Raw genomic sequence first — 20,578 nt, forward strand, 5'->3', positions numbered from 1 at the left:
TTCCAAACCAGTGATGCATATAACAAGGGTACCGCCCCGTCATGAGTGACGGAGTCGCTGGGAGCAGCCTCATCCAGGCTCACCAGTGACATTTGTCATGTAATCCCATGCCTGGGTGGCAAAATGTCGAGGTGGCGCTGCAGCTTGCGCCTCACCACTGGTGCTAGCAGGCACACATGTCCTCTCGTATTTAGTCAGGGTACATGCCCCCTTCAGTCCTTATGAACCATCATTGGCTGTTGGGGGGTGGGGGGGCCACCACACACAATCTCTGAGTGGCTGATATGAGACCCAACCAATTACACTGGCTACAATGGTATGCACCCCTGTTTGAGCAACCGGCGCACTTAATGCTCTCCCATGCCCACATACAGTACATAGGATGTGGCCAGGAAACAATCCGTTCCTCCTCTGTGCACAGTCCCAATCTGCCCCCAGCTATTCTTGTCTGCCAGCCAACGTAATGTGAGCAGCCTGCACCATATATTCCTTGCCCTCATGTGCGGCGACAAGTGTCAATGGTTCATGCACCATTGCAAGCGGGACCACAATTTCGGCTGCCTACCGAATTCCACAGAGCTGCGCGGCTCCGTCTGAGACCGCCGGCTTGCGATACTCTGTATCTTCCACGTCCTTCCTTTAGTCATTTGCCAGGGCCGGGGTGCTGCACGACAGGCCGCTCACTTCTGCAGGGCTACAATTGTATCAGTGCCTCACTGCCAGCCCCGGCTCCATTCAAAAATCAGCTGCGCTTGATATTGTTACAGTTGCGGGGCCCAGCCAGCACTTCTCGGTCACACAGGCAATCCTCCTCGGCTGGATGCTCCCAATGCCCCTCATCTGGTGTCCTTCACACGCCTCCGCCAAGCACGAATGAATGCAGAATCACACCTGCATTGCCACACAGTCATAGACAAGGGCGCCTCCGACAAAAAGCCCTTTTCGGCGCTGGCGCAGAGATCCGCCAAATCAGATTAGATCAACACAACACTGGTCCCTTTGTCTGCGGGTGGCCACCATTTTCTCCTTGCCTGTCATTCCACCGTCCTCGTCTTGCTGTGGTCTCGCAGGCTGCCTAACGGCACATCATACATCCACGTGCCCTGTAGCTTCCCACATGCAGTTCTCTTCGTCCAGTAGTTCTAGGTTCCATATTCATGCAGGTTTTGTACTCAATTGCAGTCGGATCATCAGGAGCTCTAGCAGGTCCCGTCCGTCTACATGGCCTACAAGCCACGCCTCCCAGATTTGGAAATATTTATTGTAAGACTGGAGTATTGACCATTTTGCTAATGTCATGTAGAATGGATTAAGATTTATGTGTGGGTCTCAGAAGTACAGCAACACATCATCCACATATAGGGATATCCTCTCTGGAGGGCCATTCGGGTGAATTCCGTTGTCTGCGGCACGCTCTGATAAAGTCAGCGATGGGCTCGATGACCAGAGGAAACAAAATGGGGGAGAGGGGGCAGCCTCGACGGGTTCCTCTACCTAACTGAAATTGCTCAGACACGCAGGCGTTAACAAACACTCTAGCTAATGGTTGAGTGTACAACAGTTGGATACATTGTATCATGGTCGGACCTATCCCCATCTTTTCCAGAGCTATCCACAAGAATTCCCACAACACCGTATCAAAGGTTTTTTGAGTATCGATAGTTACTGCCACTGCCCATGCCAGGGGGTCCATTCTAGCCATAACATTTAATAGTTGCCTTATGTTAAGCAATGTGAATCTTCCAGGGATGAACCCGCTTGGTCAGGATGGTAATTCTTGCCATCTGACGCCCTGGGAGGTGGATCCCACCGCATTGCAAGCAAAAAAAGTACCTATCGCCCTTGATCTCCGCCCGGAACACTATATCCTTCACTGCGGCTGATTTAAACTTCCAGTTGCAACTGTTAGGCCTGCCCCCGATCTGTAGCGTCAAAGACACAGGGGAATGATCTGACAACATACGCAGGCTAATATCTGTGTCAATAACTTCCGCATCAGTGTGCTGGAAATCAAAAATGAGTCTATGCGAGACGTCATATCATGCACAGAGGAGTAGAATGTATAATACCTTGTCTAGGGGTGCGCTGTACGCCATGCATCACATAGGCCCATTGTCTTTGAGGGAGTGCAGTCGACATGCGGCTCTGGGTTGTGCTCTAGGAGTTGAGTTTGTTCTATCAAGTGACCGGTGTAGGATCAGGTTCATGCCCCCCTAACCCTCCCAAATCAAGGGTATTGCATTGTATGTAGACAATAACTTCTCGAATGTCAAAGAACTCTGGGGAGTCAGTATTGGAACAATGTTTTGGCAAGGAGCAGTTCAGTACCTTCCAGCATACAGTGGATCACCACATACCTCCCTTCAGGGTAAATATGTACCTTTCTCTCTACAACCCTTAGACTGTTAAGTGCAAGTGTCATGTCTCCTCTAGATTGCGAAGAGTAGGAAGTGAAGTATCTGCTATTCCCCCTTAAAGGGGCCATACTACGACAAACTCCTTCCCTGGCATGTGTTTCTTGCAAGAACAGCACGTTTGCTTTGTGTCGATGTACATAGGACATTATCTTGGTGGTTTAATGCAGTTGCCAAGACCCCAGACATTCCAGCTCTTTATTTTCAGTTGCTGTGCCGTAGCCCATGCATTAACCACTCGTGTACCACATGTGACATATAAGACCTGAATGCTATTTAATGTGAGGTTGGCCCCTCTGAGTACTCAATTGCCAAACCTTTTGAAGTTTTCACCCTCCAGCTCCCTAGACGTGCGCATCTGGTGCTCCAACTCTTCACAGGCCCAACCCCAGTAACTGTACCCTGGTCTCCCACACCCTACCCCACTGCCAACCTAGCAGTGCATCTACCCCTCACTCCCCATCCCGAACTGCACCTTCGGTCCAACTGGGATTGGGGATACATTTAACCCTGAATACACACAGAGCAACTGCAAAGGGGTACGCTGTTGCCATTCTGCAAAAAACTAAAAAACAAGACACATTGTACTTGGGACGTATCGTGCTACGCGTATAGTGTAAACAGGCGGCAGTTACATAGTAAGCACTACTATCGGCTCATGTTGAATCTGGGATCCTTGATCGTGTACAAAGACATACAAACCAATCATCAGTCAGGTAAGTTCCCTTCGGCCAGATCAGCGGCTGGATTGTCCAAGGGTATCTGTGCTTCGATAAACTTCACAGCCTCGCTCGGGACCGTGAGAAAGAGTTTGCCATGAAACTGAAGCTTTAGACGTGCTGGGAACAACACAGCGTATTGGATGTTCCGCTCCCTGAGCATCTTCTTCACTCCTAAAGATTGTCGCTGTTCCTGCTGCACTGAGGTAGAGAAGTCCTGAAAGATCTGGATGATTTGGGAGCCCACCCTCAGTTCTTTCTTTTTTCGGGCTAATGAGCAAGTGATCTCTGTCCTGATAACTCAATATTATAGCGCCTCGGAAAGTCCCCAGGTTCGGTTCTGGGGGCCAAAGCACGATGGGCCCATTCCACGGCATAAAAGGGGGATAGGTCTGTGCTTCCTAGGAGGTCCTTGAGCAAGTTCTCGATGGCCATTCTTTCAGTAAGTGAGTCTTTGGGGACCCCGACTATACGAATGTTGTTCCTTCGAGAGCGGGACTCGAGGTTGTCACATTTGTGTTTGACATATTTCATGTCTCTGGTTAGGGTAGTAAGAGTCTTGGAGTGCATGCAAGCTGTCCTCATTGGTCCCTATTCTAATCCGTGCTCACTCATGGGCCAGTTGGGATCTTATGGACACCACAGTTGCGATAATGTCATTGAGTTTCTCATGCACGGGCGCAAATCCTTTTGCCATATCCCCCATCATGCTTGTCGGATCGCGAGTGGAGGAAGGACCAGGATTTGGTATAGGAGGCTCCGACTGAGCTTGGCGACTATGCCCCCGCTCGTTCATGGGTGCCGATCTCGCACATTTATCCATTGCACCAGATTTTTTCCCCACACCCTTGGTCATGATTAATGCTCAGGCCTTTTTCCAGGAACCCTGTTGGCAGTATGGGAAGGGCCCAAGTCGGTGTGCGGGCTGCAGTCCATCCACACCTGGCCCACGCTAGCGGATGGCAGCCTATGTCGCAGGACCCATGGGGATTTCCCCTGATATCGGATCTGATTGAGCGCCACGGTACTCAGTAGCAGTGTCTACCGCCTTGCTGTCTCACGGACCAGGTGTATATTTTAGGGTCCTAGTGTGCATCCGGGGGGCCACCCACATGTATCATCTGCCGGCCACTGAGTCTGCAGGCCTTGGTGAATGGGGAGTATGAGCTATACTCCAGTGAGCAATGCCTTGGGGAGGCGCCGAGTTAATGCACCCCACTGTGCAGGGTCAGCAATGCTGGGCCCAGCACCCAGGTCACAAGGCAGTGGGAAGACAGTCTTGAGGTCCCCTCCCCCCCACTCGTTTATCACTGTGTTGTAGATTCTTAGTGTTACCATAAGGATGGATGAAAGCCTGTTTCCAAGGTGCAAGGGCCCCCCTCTTTCCCTGGGTGTCCACAATGTTCGGCCCAAGCCGGGGGTGGGGGGGTTCTAGCTATGGCTCAGCAGTCGCTTTTAAGAGCCCAGTAGTGAGGCGTAGGGTGAAGGAGCACTCATCTCAGTTGCAGCCGTGCAGAGCTCTCCTCAGCCCACCGCCGCCAACTAGATCACCGCCCGTGACCCGGGCAATAAAAGGTCCACACTCGTCCACAACAATCTGTTCACCGCCTGGGCCCGGATAGATCCAGCAGACCCTTTCTCGCTCTCCGTGACGGGACAACAGCGCAGACACAGGCCTGCTGCGAGTCTCGTAGCGATGTGGGGGGAGGAGCCAGCCAGGCCCGCGGGGATCCCACCAAGCGAGCTGGGGCCGGCAATAGTCCACCAGGGAGCAAAGGTCTGGGAGTGCCCCAGCAAGGAGCCGGCATACGCTCGCTATTGGTGACAGCGTGGGTGGGTCTTCGCAGGGACGGTGTTGGCTGCTCCTGCAGCGCAGCCCAGACAGTGCGCAGGCCGCCCACGCATCACCCATGCCTCACACATTTGTCAGCTGCGGTTTGCAGGTCAGCAGATCTTGACAGCGCGGTCATAGGCACGTCCCTGGGACCGGACCCGCACCAGGGGATTGTGATTTATATATCCTGCAGCCTTGGAGTGTCGCACTGCCGGATATCGCTGCCACTTCACCAGGTATCTTCGCAGTGGTGCGGAGCTTTAGGCTGCTCAACAGCGCCCCCCGAAATACTGTGGTTGTATCTTACCATTTGAAAACAGTCTCATAAAGTAATAAAAAAGGAAAACCTGTATCAAATAAACACCTTGAAAGTTACATAAATATGTTCTATGGCGAATGTGAGCCACAGCATGTCCTCTCTTTAAGAATTTCTAGGAAAAGTATGGACAGAACAGTACTTGATAGAATCTTGATAAATTGATGGAGTAGGCTGCATGTGGCCAAGACCAATTTGCAACAAGGCTGCCCAAACCGCAGATTAACTACAGAAACGATGCTTAAAATGGACCATTAGTTAAATGAGTCTCTCCCGAACAATATCATTAAGACCTGTGTCATATCACCTAGTCTTTTTAAATAAAGCTGATATTCCAATTCGAAAGTTTTTCTCCCTGTGTATCGCTGCATCATAGGATGTCCTTCTCCAAGTAATGTTCGACAAAGGGGCTGATACATTTGCATTGCATATACAGATTCTGCAAATTGATCTGCCAAACTGACAGTTCTTGCACTACCTTTCCATATGTTATTAAAGTGTCTGTAACAGTAACCCTGAATAACAGTCCTTGCTATAATCTGTGATATGCTGCATTTGCAAGCACTGTGCGTTAGATGTAAGCTCTTGTAGATACTTTGTGCTGGAAGTGCTCAAGACGTGTTTGGCTCTCTTTCTGGTGCTTATTTTATGTTCCCATACTCTTGAGTTTATTATCTTACTTGGAAATTGCCACTGGCATATTCAGGAATGGTTTAAAATGGTGAGATGAGTTGTTTCTTACTCTGACTTCTGTACTTATCCGACATACCTCCTTCCCATTTCATCACTACTACTGCCATCTAACCTTTGTTCTGCATTTTCACTGATGAGGAGCAACACAATGATTCTGAGCCTCATAGCGTGGGTGGTGGCTTCCATACCAATATGGCAACATGCATGAAGTAACAGGGGTGTGGGGGAGGGAAATGTACAAGAGCCACTGTGGCAAAAAGTGACTGCATGATTCATTATTCTAACTACTTTAGTCTTACTCTTTTGTTTTAGATGGCTGAAACTTTATTTTATTTTCACACAGGTACATGACAATAAACTTTCATCTCTTCCAAAAAGTCTTGGGGAGCTGGAAAACCTTCAGAGATTGAATGCCAGGTAACATGTCTTTGTACTTAGAATTGACAGTTCTTCTTTGTGCATACATTGGGCCTCATCATAAGTTTGGCGGTATCTCTGCTGTAAATTTCCTGAGATACCACCAAATGGAATTACTGTTACCGCCACTTGCTGTGGCGGAATTACCACCAGATTACAAGTGGTGGTAGGCTGTGTTATTAGTTGAATTCCATAGGAATCCATGGGTATTACAGCAGAATTACTGCTTGTGGTAAATCTCCTGATTTTGCCATTTTTTGTCAGTTGGCGGATTTACCGCCAGGTCTTAGCTGGAGGTGAATCCTCCTCTCCGCCCTACTCGTTGTTGAGTTGTGCGGTAATGCAGCGATAACGGAATTACTGCCACATTACTGCAGATTTTTACCATACCGCTAAACTTCTAACGAGGCTGATAGTATTTTGCGGATGTAATTACCACCCAGAATGTTCGTTTGATTTATTCTGTAGTGTAAAATATTGACACCCTCACGACTTTACTTAAATTGCATTGAGTAGTGACATTCTGTACTAGCTGACTGTAGAAACCTTGAGTGCATGTTTCACGTGGAATAAAATTGTATTGCAGCACAATCACAGACATGAGTTACATACTCTAAGGGTGCAGAAGTAAGACTGACCGGAGCGACCATGGTGATTATCAGAAACTTCTATTGTGCGAAAATGAAATGAAACCCCATCTTGGCCTAACTCGTAAGAGCGGTTTCCCTGCCTCAACTGAAATAACTAGTGTCAGAATATCCAAAGCACAAATCCCAATGTCAGAATCCGAATTCTGTCCCTCGCACTCTGTTTTAAACTAAATGAAAAGAAGGCATTTTGAATGGATTGATTGTGTCCTCCCACGTATTCTTCATCTAATGATCTTTGTTTCTAGCTTCTGCTGCTTTGGAAAAATGTTTCTCTCGGCAGAGGGCACTGTGCGTAGAGACGGTTGATTTAATGTCCCTCAAGGGCTTCCTTCTCGGATGACTTCATTGTTGAGTATATATACCATGCAAAATTACGAGAATTAAGGCACGCTTCAGCTTTCTTTGAAAGCGTATTGAAAATTGCCTTGTCTTCAGCTCTGAATACTCAGAAGACTGGCTTCAAAAAGTGCCTAAAATGCAGCGGCAAAATGTCCATCAAGGACTCGCATAAGATATTTATCATTCAGCATGTAATCGACAACTGTTGATCCTCTTAGTCGATTACAGTTAAGGCCTTGAAAGAGCACAAAGATCAATTGTCGGTGGGTACGATAGTCCCCAAATCCCCCGTACAGCATCTAAATCTGAGTTGAGATGTCTCTCCTCACAAAAACGAACAAAATAATTGCCCCACTCGTGGAGCAGACACTCCTCGCCATCGAAAAAAATGGAAGAGAAGGCATAGATCACCTTCTTCTTCCTCATCTTCCTCAGAAAGGAGCATAGTCTGCCTGACTAAATCTTCCTCCAAAGAGTAGAGGGAACTCTTTAAGAACACGATGTGCAAAACTTTTGAGGATCAGGCCCAGTCCTCCTCGAAGCATAAGAAAAGCGGCCATGCTACAGTAGTTGACGAGCATGAGGCCAAGGCAAAACACTATGCGCCCTTGAGACCGGTTCATAAGCCTAAGACTACTCGAGATTCTTTGAGTACTTGAGACGGTAAACTGTTGAAGAAATGTCGAGTCGAGGGTCAAGTCCTCGAAGCACAAGCCCAAAGTCAAGCCATCGACACCGATGCATAAAACATTGATGCCGATTGTACATTCATTGACGAATTTACCACAAAAAAACAGGAAACGGTTTTTAAACCTTTACCTAAAAAGGATTTCTTTAGCTCTTTAACATCTATATATGAGGGCTATGAAACCTCAGATGATACCCCTCCATGTGGTCTCCAATTGGATACTCCTAGTATTCAAACAAACCCATTTAGAATCATCCACACCAATGATGAGCATGGGGTCTGACGGTGAACGTGAAATTTGTATGATTACATGGAACGTTCAAGGACTTCACTTCTCGGGCAAAAGGAGATCAGTTGAATGAAGGCTGGGTCAACTCTCAGGTGACATTATGTGCCTGCAGGAGACGCACATGCTCCAGGCCGACTAACAGCAAATTAATGTCATGATTCCTGCCCCTCATGTCACCAGACCTCCAAGATGTCAGGCTGGAACCAGGCCACGATCACCTGCATGGCCTTGCTCTGTGGGTGATGTCCAACTACCTGAATCACTCTATGCAACTAAGAATTAACGGCTCTAGATCGGACAAGATGCACATAACTAAAGGTACGTGCCAGGGATGCCCACTATCCCTGCTAATATTTGCCCTATAATTGGAGCCATTTGCCCTCAAGATCTGACAACATTTGACCACAAAGGGCCTTACAGTGGGTAAGCAGGAATACAAAACAGCCATGTATTCTGATGATGTCCTTCTCACAATAACGCAACTGGACAAATCTACGAGCTCGTTATGGCGAGAAATTGAGGCCTTCGAGGAGGTTTCAGAGTAAATTATGCCAAATCAGCAGCGCTGGCTAGTAACATATCACGCAAACGGAGCGAATCTCTCGCCTCGCAAGTCACCATCCCATGGCCAGAATCCTCCATTGGATATTTGGGAGTACAGATTCCTAAGATATTTGAACAAATATACCAACTCAACATAACGCCGCTGTTCAAGGAGCTACAAAATGCTACATGGACAGATATTATAGATCTGCTCAATATTCTCATGCTTTTGCTTGGGAATTGTTAGGCAGAATTATATGCAGTACCCCTTTAGGAACACCACACACAATTAAGACTACAAGTGACAGTACAATTTCACCTTTGGTACAAGCCTGTACTACACGGTTCTAGTGGTAGCAGTGGCTGAGCAGCCAGAAATATCTCAAGAGTAAAGTGAGCAGTATCAAATAGTTATACAAAGGAGAGCAATTACTATGATTCAGGCAAACACTGACTCAAGGTTTTCAAGTAAAAGAATATACATTTATTGCACTCTTCAGTTGTATAACATTACACTATTATAATTCTGCCTAACACTGGTCTGCACAATGAAGGGTTTGTGGTAATCATGAGCTCTTAGGACTGGAGCTTGACGAAGGGCTTTCTTCAGGTTTTCAAAGGCTCGAGTGACCTCATTCCATCTAACCTTTTTAGGGAATTTTGGAGAGGAGATCACATTCAAAGGAGAAGCTATGGACCCATAATTCCCTATGAAATTCCTGTAGTACCCAGTGAGACCTAGGAAAGCTCTCACTTGGGTTTGAGTAGTAGGGGTGGCACAGTTTTGCACACCTTGTACTTTGCTGGGCAATGGCCTTATCTCACCTCCTCCTACGTCATGACCAATTTGACATGTGCTTGCCTTTATGGTCAGATGGGTCTGCTCAAGAGCCTGCAAAACATATCCAAGGTGATCAATATGTTCTTTCCGTGTAGGGCTGAACACTGCAATGTCATCCAAGTATGCAATGCAGAAGTCCTCCTTCCCATTCAGAACTTGATTAACCATCCTGTGAAATGTAGCAGGTGCATTCTTTAGTCCAAAAGGCATGACCTTAAACTGGTAGAGGCCTGCTGGGGTGGAAAATGCAGTTTTCGAGGGGATTGTGCTGATTACTGTCAAAGATATGGAATACGTCGTCGGACCATCCCATCGAAAGAACGTTACCAGGTAAGAGAGCAACTTGTTCTTCTCCTTGGCATGGTCCGTCAGCAATATTTGCCAATAGCCTGAGGTTAGGTCAAATGTACTGAGGTACTTGGCTGAAACAAGTCTATCCACCAGTTCATCTGTCCTTGACAAAGGATAGGCATCAGTCTTAGTGACTACATTTAGAGCTGTATAGTCCAGACAGAATCTCAACTCCTTGAATCCTGCCTTTGGTACTAGAACAACTGGACTAGACCATGGACTTGTAGATGGCTCTATAACCCAGAGATCAAGCATCTTGTTGACCTCTCCTTTGATGTGGGATCTCACCTGTTCTGACATTCTGTAACCTCTGCTGTTCACAGGTAAACAGCCACCAGTGAGAATATCATGCTGGCCCCAAGGGGTCAAGCCTGGTGATAGTGAAAACACTGAGGCAAACTGATTTAACAGAAATTTGCACCTGTTGTTCAGAAGTCAGCTGAGAAGAGAGATTAACTCCTCCTATGTTTTCATCTAAAGGCTGGCCTCTGAGGAGGTCATGTAGAGGTTCACTCTCCTAATCCCCTTGAGCTGAAGCTAGAAGCAAAGCTCCCACTTCTGGTCTTGAGACATAAGCCTTTAACCGGTTGGTGTGAAAGACTCTGGGAGCCTCCTTAGGTATGCCTAAGTCCACCAAATAGTTCACGTCTCCAAGTTTGCCCACAACCTTGAAGGGTCCTATCCACTTGTCCTGCAAGGCCCTCTGCCTTGTTGGCACCATAACTAATACAAGCTGGTCTTGTGTACACTCAACCATGATGGTCTTCTGGTCATGCAAATGTTTAACCAGAGCCTGACCTGCTTTCAATTTACTTGCTTCTGCCATCATGTGTGACATTCTCCTCCAGAGACCTATCAAATAGTCAGTCACTCGGACTGGCTTGGGGGAAGGAGCACTCTCCAACCCCTCCTTGATCAGGGCCATTGGACCTCTGACTGGATGGCCATAGAGAAGTTCAAAGGGACTGTAACCAACTCCCTCCTGAGGGACTTCTCTATATGCAAAGAGAAGGCATTGCAGTAGAAGGTCCCACTTTTTCTTAAAGGGTTCTTCTAAAGTACCTATCATGCTCTTCATAGTACGATTAAACCTCTCTACCAGTCCATTTGTCTGTTGATGGTAGGCTGTAGAGAACTTGTGACACCAGTTTTTCCACATGGCCTACATGTAGTGGGACATAAAATTGGATCCCCTGTCGGATATCACTTCCTTAGGAAACCCTACTCTGGTAAAAATACCAAGTAGAGCCTTAACAACAGCTTGAGTTGTTACAGTTCTCATAGGTATGGCTTCTGGGTATCTTGTAGCATGGTCTTCTACAACCAGGATAAACCTGTTCCATGAAGATGTGGGAGGGTCAAGGGGACCGACAATGTCAAGGCCTATCCTCTCAAAAGGAACTCCCACCACTGGGAGAGGCACCAGGGGTGCCCCATTCTTGCCAGAGGTTTGGCAAGTGGGACAGCTCCTACAGAATTTGTCAACTTCTGAACCCATTTTAGGCCAGTAGAAGTAGAGAGAGCCTTTCCTTGGTCTTTTTGAAACTCAAGTGACCAGCCAAAGGTAGCTCAGGATGGTCAACCGGGTCAAGATCCCCAACTAAGACAGTGTCCTCTTCCAGATCTGACTTTTCAGAAACTGGCTCAACCACACAAGGTTGCACCTCACACTCTGCCTCAGCAGGTAGCGGGATCACAGGTGTGATATTGGACAAGCTTGGTGATGTCCTGGTTGGTAGCACAGGGATGTTGTCTGACTTTTTCCTGGAGGTCTTGGGTTTCCCCTTTGCCTCTGTTTTCTTAGAAATAACAGTGAGCAAATCCTGTGGAGTGGGAGAGAGAGTTTCCTCTAGAGAGCCTATCAAGGTTCTCTCCCTTGCAGACCTAGTGAGCTCCTGTTTCCTCTTGCTGGGAGGCCTGGGTGTGCTTGACACTACTCCAAGAGTTTTCAGGTCATTACCCAACAGGACTCTCCCAGGCACTTTACTCTACACGCTAACAGATATTTTGAGAGTCATATATATCATTACACTGTATGAGAGCTGGTAACTGGGGAAGCATTTGCACAGGGCCTGCAGCTATCTTGGTGAGGTGTTTGGGTGCCTTAGCAACATCCTCCACCATCCTCCACCTTGAAAAATGATTCATCCACCACAGTTATGCTGGCTCAAGTGTCTCTGATGGCAGATTATTCCTGACCATTCACAAGAACAATATCTTTGTAATGCTCTTTAGTATTATCTGGGATGAAATTAAAGACATCGAAATTATGTTGTTCCCACAAGCCCAGGGACACTAAAGAAACACTAGTTGAGACTCTCATGGGTTCATCAGCCAGTAGGTAAAGTTTCCACTTGCCATAGGTACTTCTTCCTGTGGGGAGAAGGCCAAGGAGACAGTGTGGACCCCTGAAGGTTTACCCTTGCATCTGGTATCCCCTTTCACATGGTTAGTCGACCCACAAACATAACATTTCCCAAATGTCTTGATGAATGGGGGTTTGTTCTGACCTCCATCTGGTTTGGGTCCAGATGGTACACTAGCCTGATTTGGTTTCCCTTGTGGTTTACCCTTACGTTGTTTGTGGCCTTCTTTTGGATTGGAGGCATTAGAATTCTCTTTGTTGTCTTTCTTTGGCTGTTTCCCCTCATCCTTTTTCTGAGTAGCCCCAGAATCCTTGTGAGTAGCCCTGTTGGCAACCCACAAGTCAGCAGCCTTAGCTAGCTTCTTTGGATCTATCTCCTTAGAATCAGCCAAGTGCTGTCTGAGCTCAGGAGAGCAGACATCAAAAATAGACTCCAACATTACAAGATTTCTCATTCCTTCATAAGTGTTTACTCTGTAACCCTTAATCCAAACAGTCACATACTCAGGTAGCCCAAGGGGTACCATCATGCTTTTTGAGGGCCCTAAACCTCTTAAGCTACTGGGAAGGGGACTTCCCGAATCTAGAAATTAAAGCTAGCTTCACACACTCCTAATCCATTCTATCCACCTCCCCCAACTCCATCACAATATCAGATGTAACAGTGGGTAGCCTAGAGCAGAGCCAGGGAAGCAATTGATTCCCTGTAAAACCTTGAATTCCATGGTTATTCTCCAACATTGCCAACCAATCCAAAATATCAATCTTAACCTCATACATACCCACAATTTATTTAGGCATATGGGGTCTCTTAGGACTGGAATACCTAGAGGACTCTGGGAGAGAAGCATTTTCAAGAGACAATCTTTTTAATTTCTAGTTCATCGTTCAACTCCATTTCTCTGAGTTTCAGTTCTTGATGTTTTTGTTCCGTTTGAGCATTTAAAAGTTTGAATTCCAGTTCAAGCCTCATTTTCTCTAGAGCAATGAATTCAGGAATGAGTGTAGGACCTGTAGAGGCCCCCGCGGACAAGGGTAGAGGTTGCTGAGCAGGCAAGGGAGCAGAGAGACCTACATTAGGAGGCATATCTACCTCTTCCAATTCATCAGTAACAGATACATTTCATCCTCAATACCTTCCACGTTTGCTAAGGAGTCAGGCATTTCAGACCCACTCCCTAGACTTGGACTCTTTAACAATTTTTCAATCAATTCAGACTTTCTGCCTTTAGCAGAGTGTTTCCTTTCTTTACACATTTTTCTTAAATAATCAGCAGTGTAACTCAGGAGGGTCTCCTGACTGTAGCTTTCCATATCAGAAATGATTAATATTGCTTTTTAGTGATGTTAGCCTTGTGGTTATTTGGTAAGGTAATAGCAGCACTCTAAGTGTAATTACTATACTTTGATCCTCACCGCTGTACACGAGTGTTAGGCAGAATTAAATGTAGTACCCTTTGGGAACACCACACACAATTAAGACTACAAGTGACAGTACAATTTCACCTTTGGTACAAGTATGTACTACACAGTAGAGTGGTAGCAGTGTCTGAGCAGCCAGACTTCTCAAGAGTAAGTGAGCAGTATCAAATAGTTACACAAAGGACAGCAATTACTATGATTCAGGCAAACAAGTTTTTCAAGTAAAAGAATATACATTTATTTCACTCTTCCGTTGTATAACATTACACATAAGCAGCCTAAAAATCACACTCTTAATACACCTCACCACTTCCCTTACATTCCATACAAGTTAAGCTCACAAAATGAAGTGGGAACAAAATGGCACTCCAGCAATTTAAAAGGGATCAGAAAGACAGATGTTAACAGAAATTGAATCACACCAACAGGTAAGTACTCAGGCCAATTGAACAAGAGAGACTACAATTATAACATCAGATAGAAGAAAAGGCTCAGGGCCAAAGTCAATGGTTCAAAAGTATTTTGCTCAATATAATACAGTTCAGTGTAGTTCGCAGTAATGTTCGTGCCACGGATTCAGGATGAGGTTGGTTGGTAGAAAAGTTAGTTCAAAGAGAATAGAAGGACAAGTCCTCGGATTGGAGAAATATTTCAAACACTTTCACTGCGGTTGAACGAAACGAACAACTGGATTTGCACAGTACCTTAAAACGGAGGGAGCTGTAGCTGAGGCAGACGTTCCTGGTAATTCCTGCAGGCTCACCATTCCTGAAGCGACTGTCGGACTGACCAGAAGTAGGAAGACTGGAGGGTCCTGCACTACCCAGGGAAGAAACCAGCAGCAAAGCAAAGCAACGAATAAAAGGTGCGCTCCTTAAAACCCAAGCAGGCTCCGACCTTCCTGGCTATCCGGCCCACTGTAGCTCTTTACAGTGAATTCGACCAGAGGAGGGGTCCTGGCTTGCAGTTTGGGCGATCTGGTTGGTCCCACCAGCTCAAGGGAAGAAGTTTCGTGGAGGATCTTCTTTGTCGTTGGATTCTGAAGATTCGGACCTGCAGCATGGCTTCACCGGGCGGTTCAGTCATTGTAGGGGTCCTCTTCCATCAGCTCCTCATAGGTTATTTTGTTCCAGTGGCAACTCTGCTCTTCCAGTCTCGGAGACCTGCTTTTTATGCAGTTTTCCCCCAGTCATGCAGCCTGGCTGTCAATCACACAGCAGAGTGGCTGTCCTGCAAGGACAGTCACCCAGCCAATCAAACAAGAGTGCGACTTGGGTTACCATGGGAACCCATGGCAGGGGTCCGAAGACCCCTCCCTCACATCCTGCCTACCCAGACTTTCAGATGTCTTAAGAGGGGCTTCTGTGCAGAAGCCCGTGAAAAGACAGCAAACAAAGGGACCAAACCTGGTTTGGCGCGCAGAGTAAAACACAAAGACATTTACAAAAAGAAATGGCGAATAAACCCATCCGGAACCGTAATAAAACATATATGGTCAAGCGGGTTTATGTTTGAGGCTAATATAATGGCCTAAAACAATACCATGGTTATTTAGGATAACTGCGGTATAAAAAATAGGTTAGATACCACTGTCACCAGCCAAGTCTTAGTGTAAAGGGAGCGAAACAATGCTCCAAGAGACACAGACAAAAAGGGATAAGAATTAACCCACTTTAATACTCCATGTGAGATGGGGTGTACTGGGTCTGTGGTTAAAGTGACGATTATAAAGTTAATGGCAACTTTATCTTTTCTGGGGGACAGTAGTCAGCCCCAGAAAATGGAGTCAGTGGGAAGTAAAAAAGACCCCGTGTCACTGCACTGAAGGTGCTGTGTAACACACATGAAAAATATGGTGCCCTGGAGTAGGTGAGGCTCCAGTGCCCAAGATCGTACAGAAAGTAGAAATACACACAGCAAAACACATGTAAGAGTGGGGAAAAGGGCTCACACTCTTACCAGGTGAAAAAAAGAATCCCTAGAAACCAGCAAAGCTGCTGAGGGACTCAGTAGGTAAGGGAAATTAGCCATTTATGAGAATTCGCCCTAATAGGAATCGATGGTAGACCAGCCTCGGTGGAAACATGGTGCTCAGGGCCACTTTCCGCCCTGCCACATATAACGCCCTTTCGGAATCTGGTAAATCAGGACCTCTCGCAGCCGCAGAAAATACAGTATCAAATTGGAGAATCGCAGCACGCAAGTGGGGTTGCACAGGCACGCTTGGTCCCTGAACACCAATCTGGAGAAATCCTGACTTTACCCCGGCATCCCTCCTAATAGCTTTGCAGCCTGGCGGGCAGGAGGCCTGAGGAGGATTGGGGACTTCTGGCATAATGGTACCCCCTCACATTTGTAGAATCTCAAAACAAAATGCAATATCCCAGAATCTAAGCGGTTCCATTACGCACAATTACGATACTGGATCTCACAATGTGTGGTTAAGGGAAAAGGTGGGAGGGATATGACTGCGCTTGAGAGGACCCTGACCGCATCCGCGCCCAGGGGTAAAATCTCCACTCTATATCTATCATTAGATAAAAACAGATCCCAACAGGAAAGAAAAATACATGCTTAGTTGGGGAAAAAAAGACCTGGGGCGCACACTCGAAATTGAAGACTGGGGAAGAATATGGGCGAGACTTCATAACAGCACCAAATGCATAACAGAGAGGGGGGATACAAAGTATGCTACCGGTACTACCTAACTCCTGAGCTGCTAAACAAAAGCAACCTGGCTATCCCCTCTAGCTGCTTGAGAGGATGCACGGATACTGGATCCCTGTTTCACCTGCTGTGGAAATGTCCAAAAGCTAGGGAATTTTGGTGAGTGTTGTTGGAGCACATTAAACTCATCACGGGGTCTGGGAATCCCATGGGACCCAGGCATAGTATTACTGGGAGACTCCAGGGACTTGGCATTCCCTCTAACTGGGCAGATAGCAAAACTAGTCGCCCATCTCTTCACTGCTGCTAAGATCTCCATTGCCCGGTTATGGAAACACTCAGAATGCCAGTCATTGCCAATCTGGTGGACAAAATGCGGGGACATTGTGGTGTCGGAGAGAATCGCTCCTATGCGCTTGGGCAATATAACTAGCTTTCAGAACACATGGGCTCCTTTTTATGGAATACGCAGAGAAATATCCAGGACTGACACGTCATCTGCCTATGTCCCATTGGACTACATCAACCCTAATGCAGGAGGTAGCATCTGAGGCTTATAGAGACTCACATCAGCAGCAAATTAATTCACCCCGGTGAAGAAGACCCGAACAATGTAATGCTATCCTTGTGAATGCCTGAAACATATGGCGACTTTGCTCTTAAGTGATGTTGATGTATGTTTTCCTGAAAAAATCTAATAAAATGTAGTGTTGAAAACAGAAAAACAGAAGCCTAATAATGTCCAAAGTAGTGGAATTCCTGGGAAGGAGTAGGCCAGCTCCTGCTGAACAAGGGGACCTGACCGACATATTGGACAAAGGTCCTCAATATGACCCTATATTACCATTCCATGTGGCACTGCATTTTAATTAGTAAGAGGTGAAGGTTAGTAGATGGAGAAACATTTAGAGAAGATGGGGGAGATAGAAATCGCCATAGTGAGGGACACAGAGTGTGGTACACTTAACCAGGCACAGTAGTTGAGGTACGTGGGAGGACGTAGCCAAAGAGGGGGCAAGCACTCAATTGTAAGGCGCCGTTCGGGGAATGACCACTCTTGACACAGTTTATGTGGAACTGGGCTTAACTTTATTAACTTTTAAAGTTCGTAAACTGAAGGTCTTCCTTGTAAAATAGACCAAACGCTGATTCTTCAACACTAGTTGGGAACTTTCAATCTCTGGAACCCTTTTATTCTCTTTGTCAGGGGTTTTCGGGACAGAATCCCTTCCATCAGAAATTTGTTTCTCCTTCAGCAGGCAGACGCAAGTTCTTGAATACCCCAAGGTGACAGTTGGCTCACTCACTCTTTGCCTGGAGCCACAGTCCTTTTCTTAACTTTATATCCCCCTTTGATGCTTTTAGCTCTGACCTTTAACCTCCTCTGCTCCTCACGTCACGCGCACCAGTTCACATTTGAAGTTAATGAGGAGGCAAGCGACTCTCATTCATCCTCGCCGCACCAGTGTTCTTGTCTCTCACCTTTGTTTTACGGCTGTACCTCCACGTAGCACTGGATTGCCACGTCTGCTCTTCACACGCAGATAAGCCTGTCGCCTCTTCAGCTCGGACAGCTGACCGCTCCGGAAACGCAGGCCGGGCCGTGGTTCTCCCTCTCTCGGGGAGCGGCGCTGCGTCAGCTGTGATCTGAGCTCTTTCAGTCAGTGTAGGCTCCTCCCCCACAACGGTGGGAGCCGTTGCCGCGAGCAGAGTCCTCGCAGCTCGCTTTGGAGAGAGTCGGGCTGCTGACAGCTGGGCTTTCGGAGCGAAACGGCGGCAGGGTAGGTTTTCTCCGCAAGGTATTCGGCTTCTGGCCATCTAAAGTCTCTCAACTTAATGCAAAGTCTTGTAACCTTCTTAGCTCAATTAAATTATATTAAACTCTTGACAAGCGTTGCTCAAGGGGAGCACTACGGCTAGTTCTGGACGCCTTCTCCTTCTAATACGCCCATTCATATACAGCATCGGCCTCCTGGGCGCTCCCCTTTTCCTCCTCTTCCAACGGCTGATTCTCCTTCCCCACCGGAACATAAAACAGAGAAGAACATTCCAATTGGAGAGAAGTACCTCCTAAGGAAATCCTTCAGTCCTCATTGGCCAACCACATGTCTTTCTACATAGACCCTCCCCTCGTGAGGCATGGTGACATCATAATCTCATTCAGCCTTCCTGGCTTACTAAACAGTTGTCTAATTGGCTCTGGCTTCTGCTCTGATCTGACTCTTCTGGCTCTTCTTTCCCCACTTCATCACAGGGACTGTCTGTGAAGTTTGACTCTTATCAGCCTGGAGATTTATGGTGCTGTATTTCACGGCTATTAGCAGTAAATTAGGTTCAGACTGGAAACTTATATTTCCATTAACTGGAGGGGGAATGCAGCGTCTGAAGAAGCCTTTCAGGAATTTCCAGACGTTTTACCCACAGCCACTACTCCAAGCTGGGATCAGGCTGTGCTTTTTACCTACACAATGCTATGATTATTACAAATTAAGTATTGAGCTCCGCCCAGCAGAAGTACTTTGCAACTTCCATCCAGGCACAAAAAAAGACACTGGCATTTAATTGATAAATAATGTCCTGCTTATTCCCTATGCCTGTCAGATTCATGAGCGGCTATGCATCAGGTTTTAAGACATGCTTGTATGGAAAATGTTAAATGAAAAGCTTTTTTGAACGGATGTTTTGCAGAATTATCCCCTTGGCGCCCAGCTATCGCGCTTCATGCTCCTAGTCATACAAAGTGCAGTGCACGCATCCTTAAGGCCACCCTGCACTCCCTTAGAGAGCACAATGCCCCGAACATTGGTGTTGAAACTGAAAGAAGTACACTGGGGAATTCAGTCTGCATTGCATGAAATGAACGAGCACGCGCGTGGCAGTGTCTCGTGCTCCCAAATGGAATGTCACTTTTTTTTAACAGAACTGGCAGTGCCGCTCTGACAAGATGTTTTGGATGCCCTTGAGACACCCCTGATCAGTGTAGGCACGCTCTGACTCAGGGAAAGGCAGCTAGCTCACTGCATTAGGATGAAATACAGAAGATGAACGGTGTCCGCGTATGCACAAATATGTCCCTTATTAGTAGATGTATAACTTCGGCTTCGAGAAACTATTCAAGTAAACTTCGGCCGAGGCCGAATACTTAGTTTTCAGCCGAATTTCAGCATAATACTCACTCGAAGCAGAAGTTGTGTACACCCCTAATTCCTGTTGCAGGAAATGTTGACCCTGCTAGGGAAAGGTGCTATTGAACCAGTCCTGTGATGGAGAGAAACAGAGGATGGTATTCTCCCCATTTCCTAATCCCCAAGGAGGACGGAGGACTGACACCTATCTATCTTGCACTTGAGATACTTGAACAAGTTCCTCAGGAAGGACAAGTTCAAGATGGTCCCACTTTCTGATCCCTCAGGCCCACAGCTCCAGTATTGGATATCATCTTTGGACCTTCAGGATGCCTGCTTTCGTGTGCCAATCCATCACAAGCACAGGAAGTACCTGAGGTTTGCCATTGGTGGTTCTCATGATCAGTTTCGAGTTCTGCCATTGGGGCTGTTTCACCAAGTTAACGGCAGTGGTGGCAGCAAGTCTCGAGAGGGGGGTTTCAAGTCTATCCCAACCTTGACAATTGGCTGATCAGGGCACGTTCACCCGAACAGGCCCAAGAACATCTCTACCACCTGCCACTCCCTCCACAGACTGAGCTTCTCTCTCAATTATAATAAGTCTCACATGATACCATATCATAGACTCCAGTTTATTGTAGCAGTACTTTATGCATCCTTGGGGGGTGGAGGGGAGCCACACCACCCGAGGTGAGGGCTGAAGACATTTTGCAGATGGTCACCAAATTTCACAGTGCCCAGCATCTTCCAGCCTTCTACTTTTGGAGGTTGCTCGGCCTCATGACATCCTGCATTTTCCTGGTGTCAGAGGCTCACTTCAGGATGAGATTCCCTTCAATAGGCTCTCGGAACACAGTGGTCCCAATTCTCAGTCAGGATGTCAAACCTCCTTCAGATTCCAATCA

General features: G+C 46.9%; 1 protein-coding gene across 1 annotated transcript in view; it reads left to right on the forward strand.

Annotated features, from left to right (window-relative positions):
• Window positions 1-20,578, forward strand: part of LRRC40 (leucine rich repeat containing 40) — a 1,512,829-nt gene that overhangs the window by 368,640 nt on the left and 1,123,611 nt on the right. Inside the window, exon 3 of the mRNA XM_069641925.1 lies at window positions 6,320-6,393. Within this exon, the coding sequence (XP_069498026.1) occupies window positions 6,320-6,393 (74 nt within the window). The remainder of the gene's footprint in view (window positions 1-6,319; window positions 6,394-20,578) is intronic.

The sequence above is a fragment of the Ambystoma mexicanum genome, chromosome 1q (assembly GCF_040938575.1).
Source record: "Ambystoma mexicanum isolate Mex_15411 chromosome 1q, UKY_AmexF1_1, whole genome shotgun sequence".
NCBI classification, from domain to species: domain Eukaryota; kingdom Metazoa; phylum Chordata; class Amphibia; order Caudata; family Ambystomatidae; genus Ambystoma; species Ambystoma mexicanum.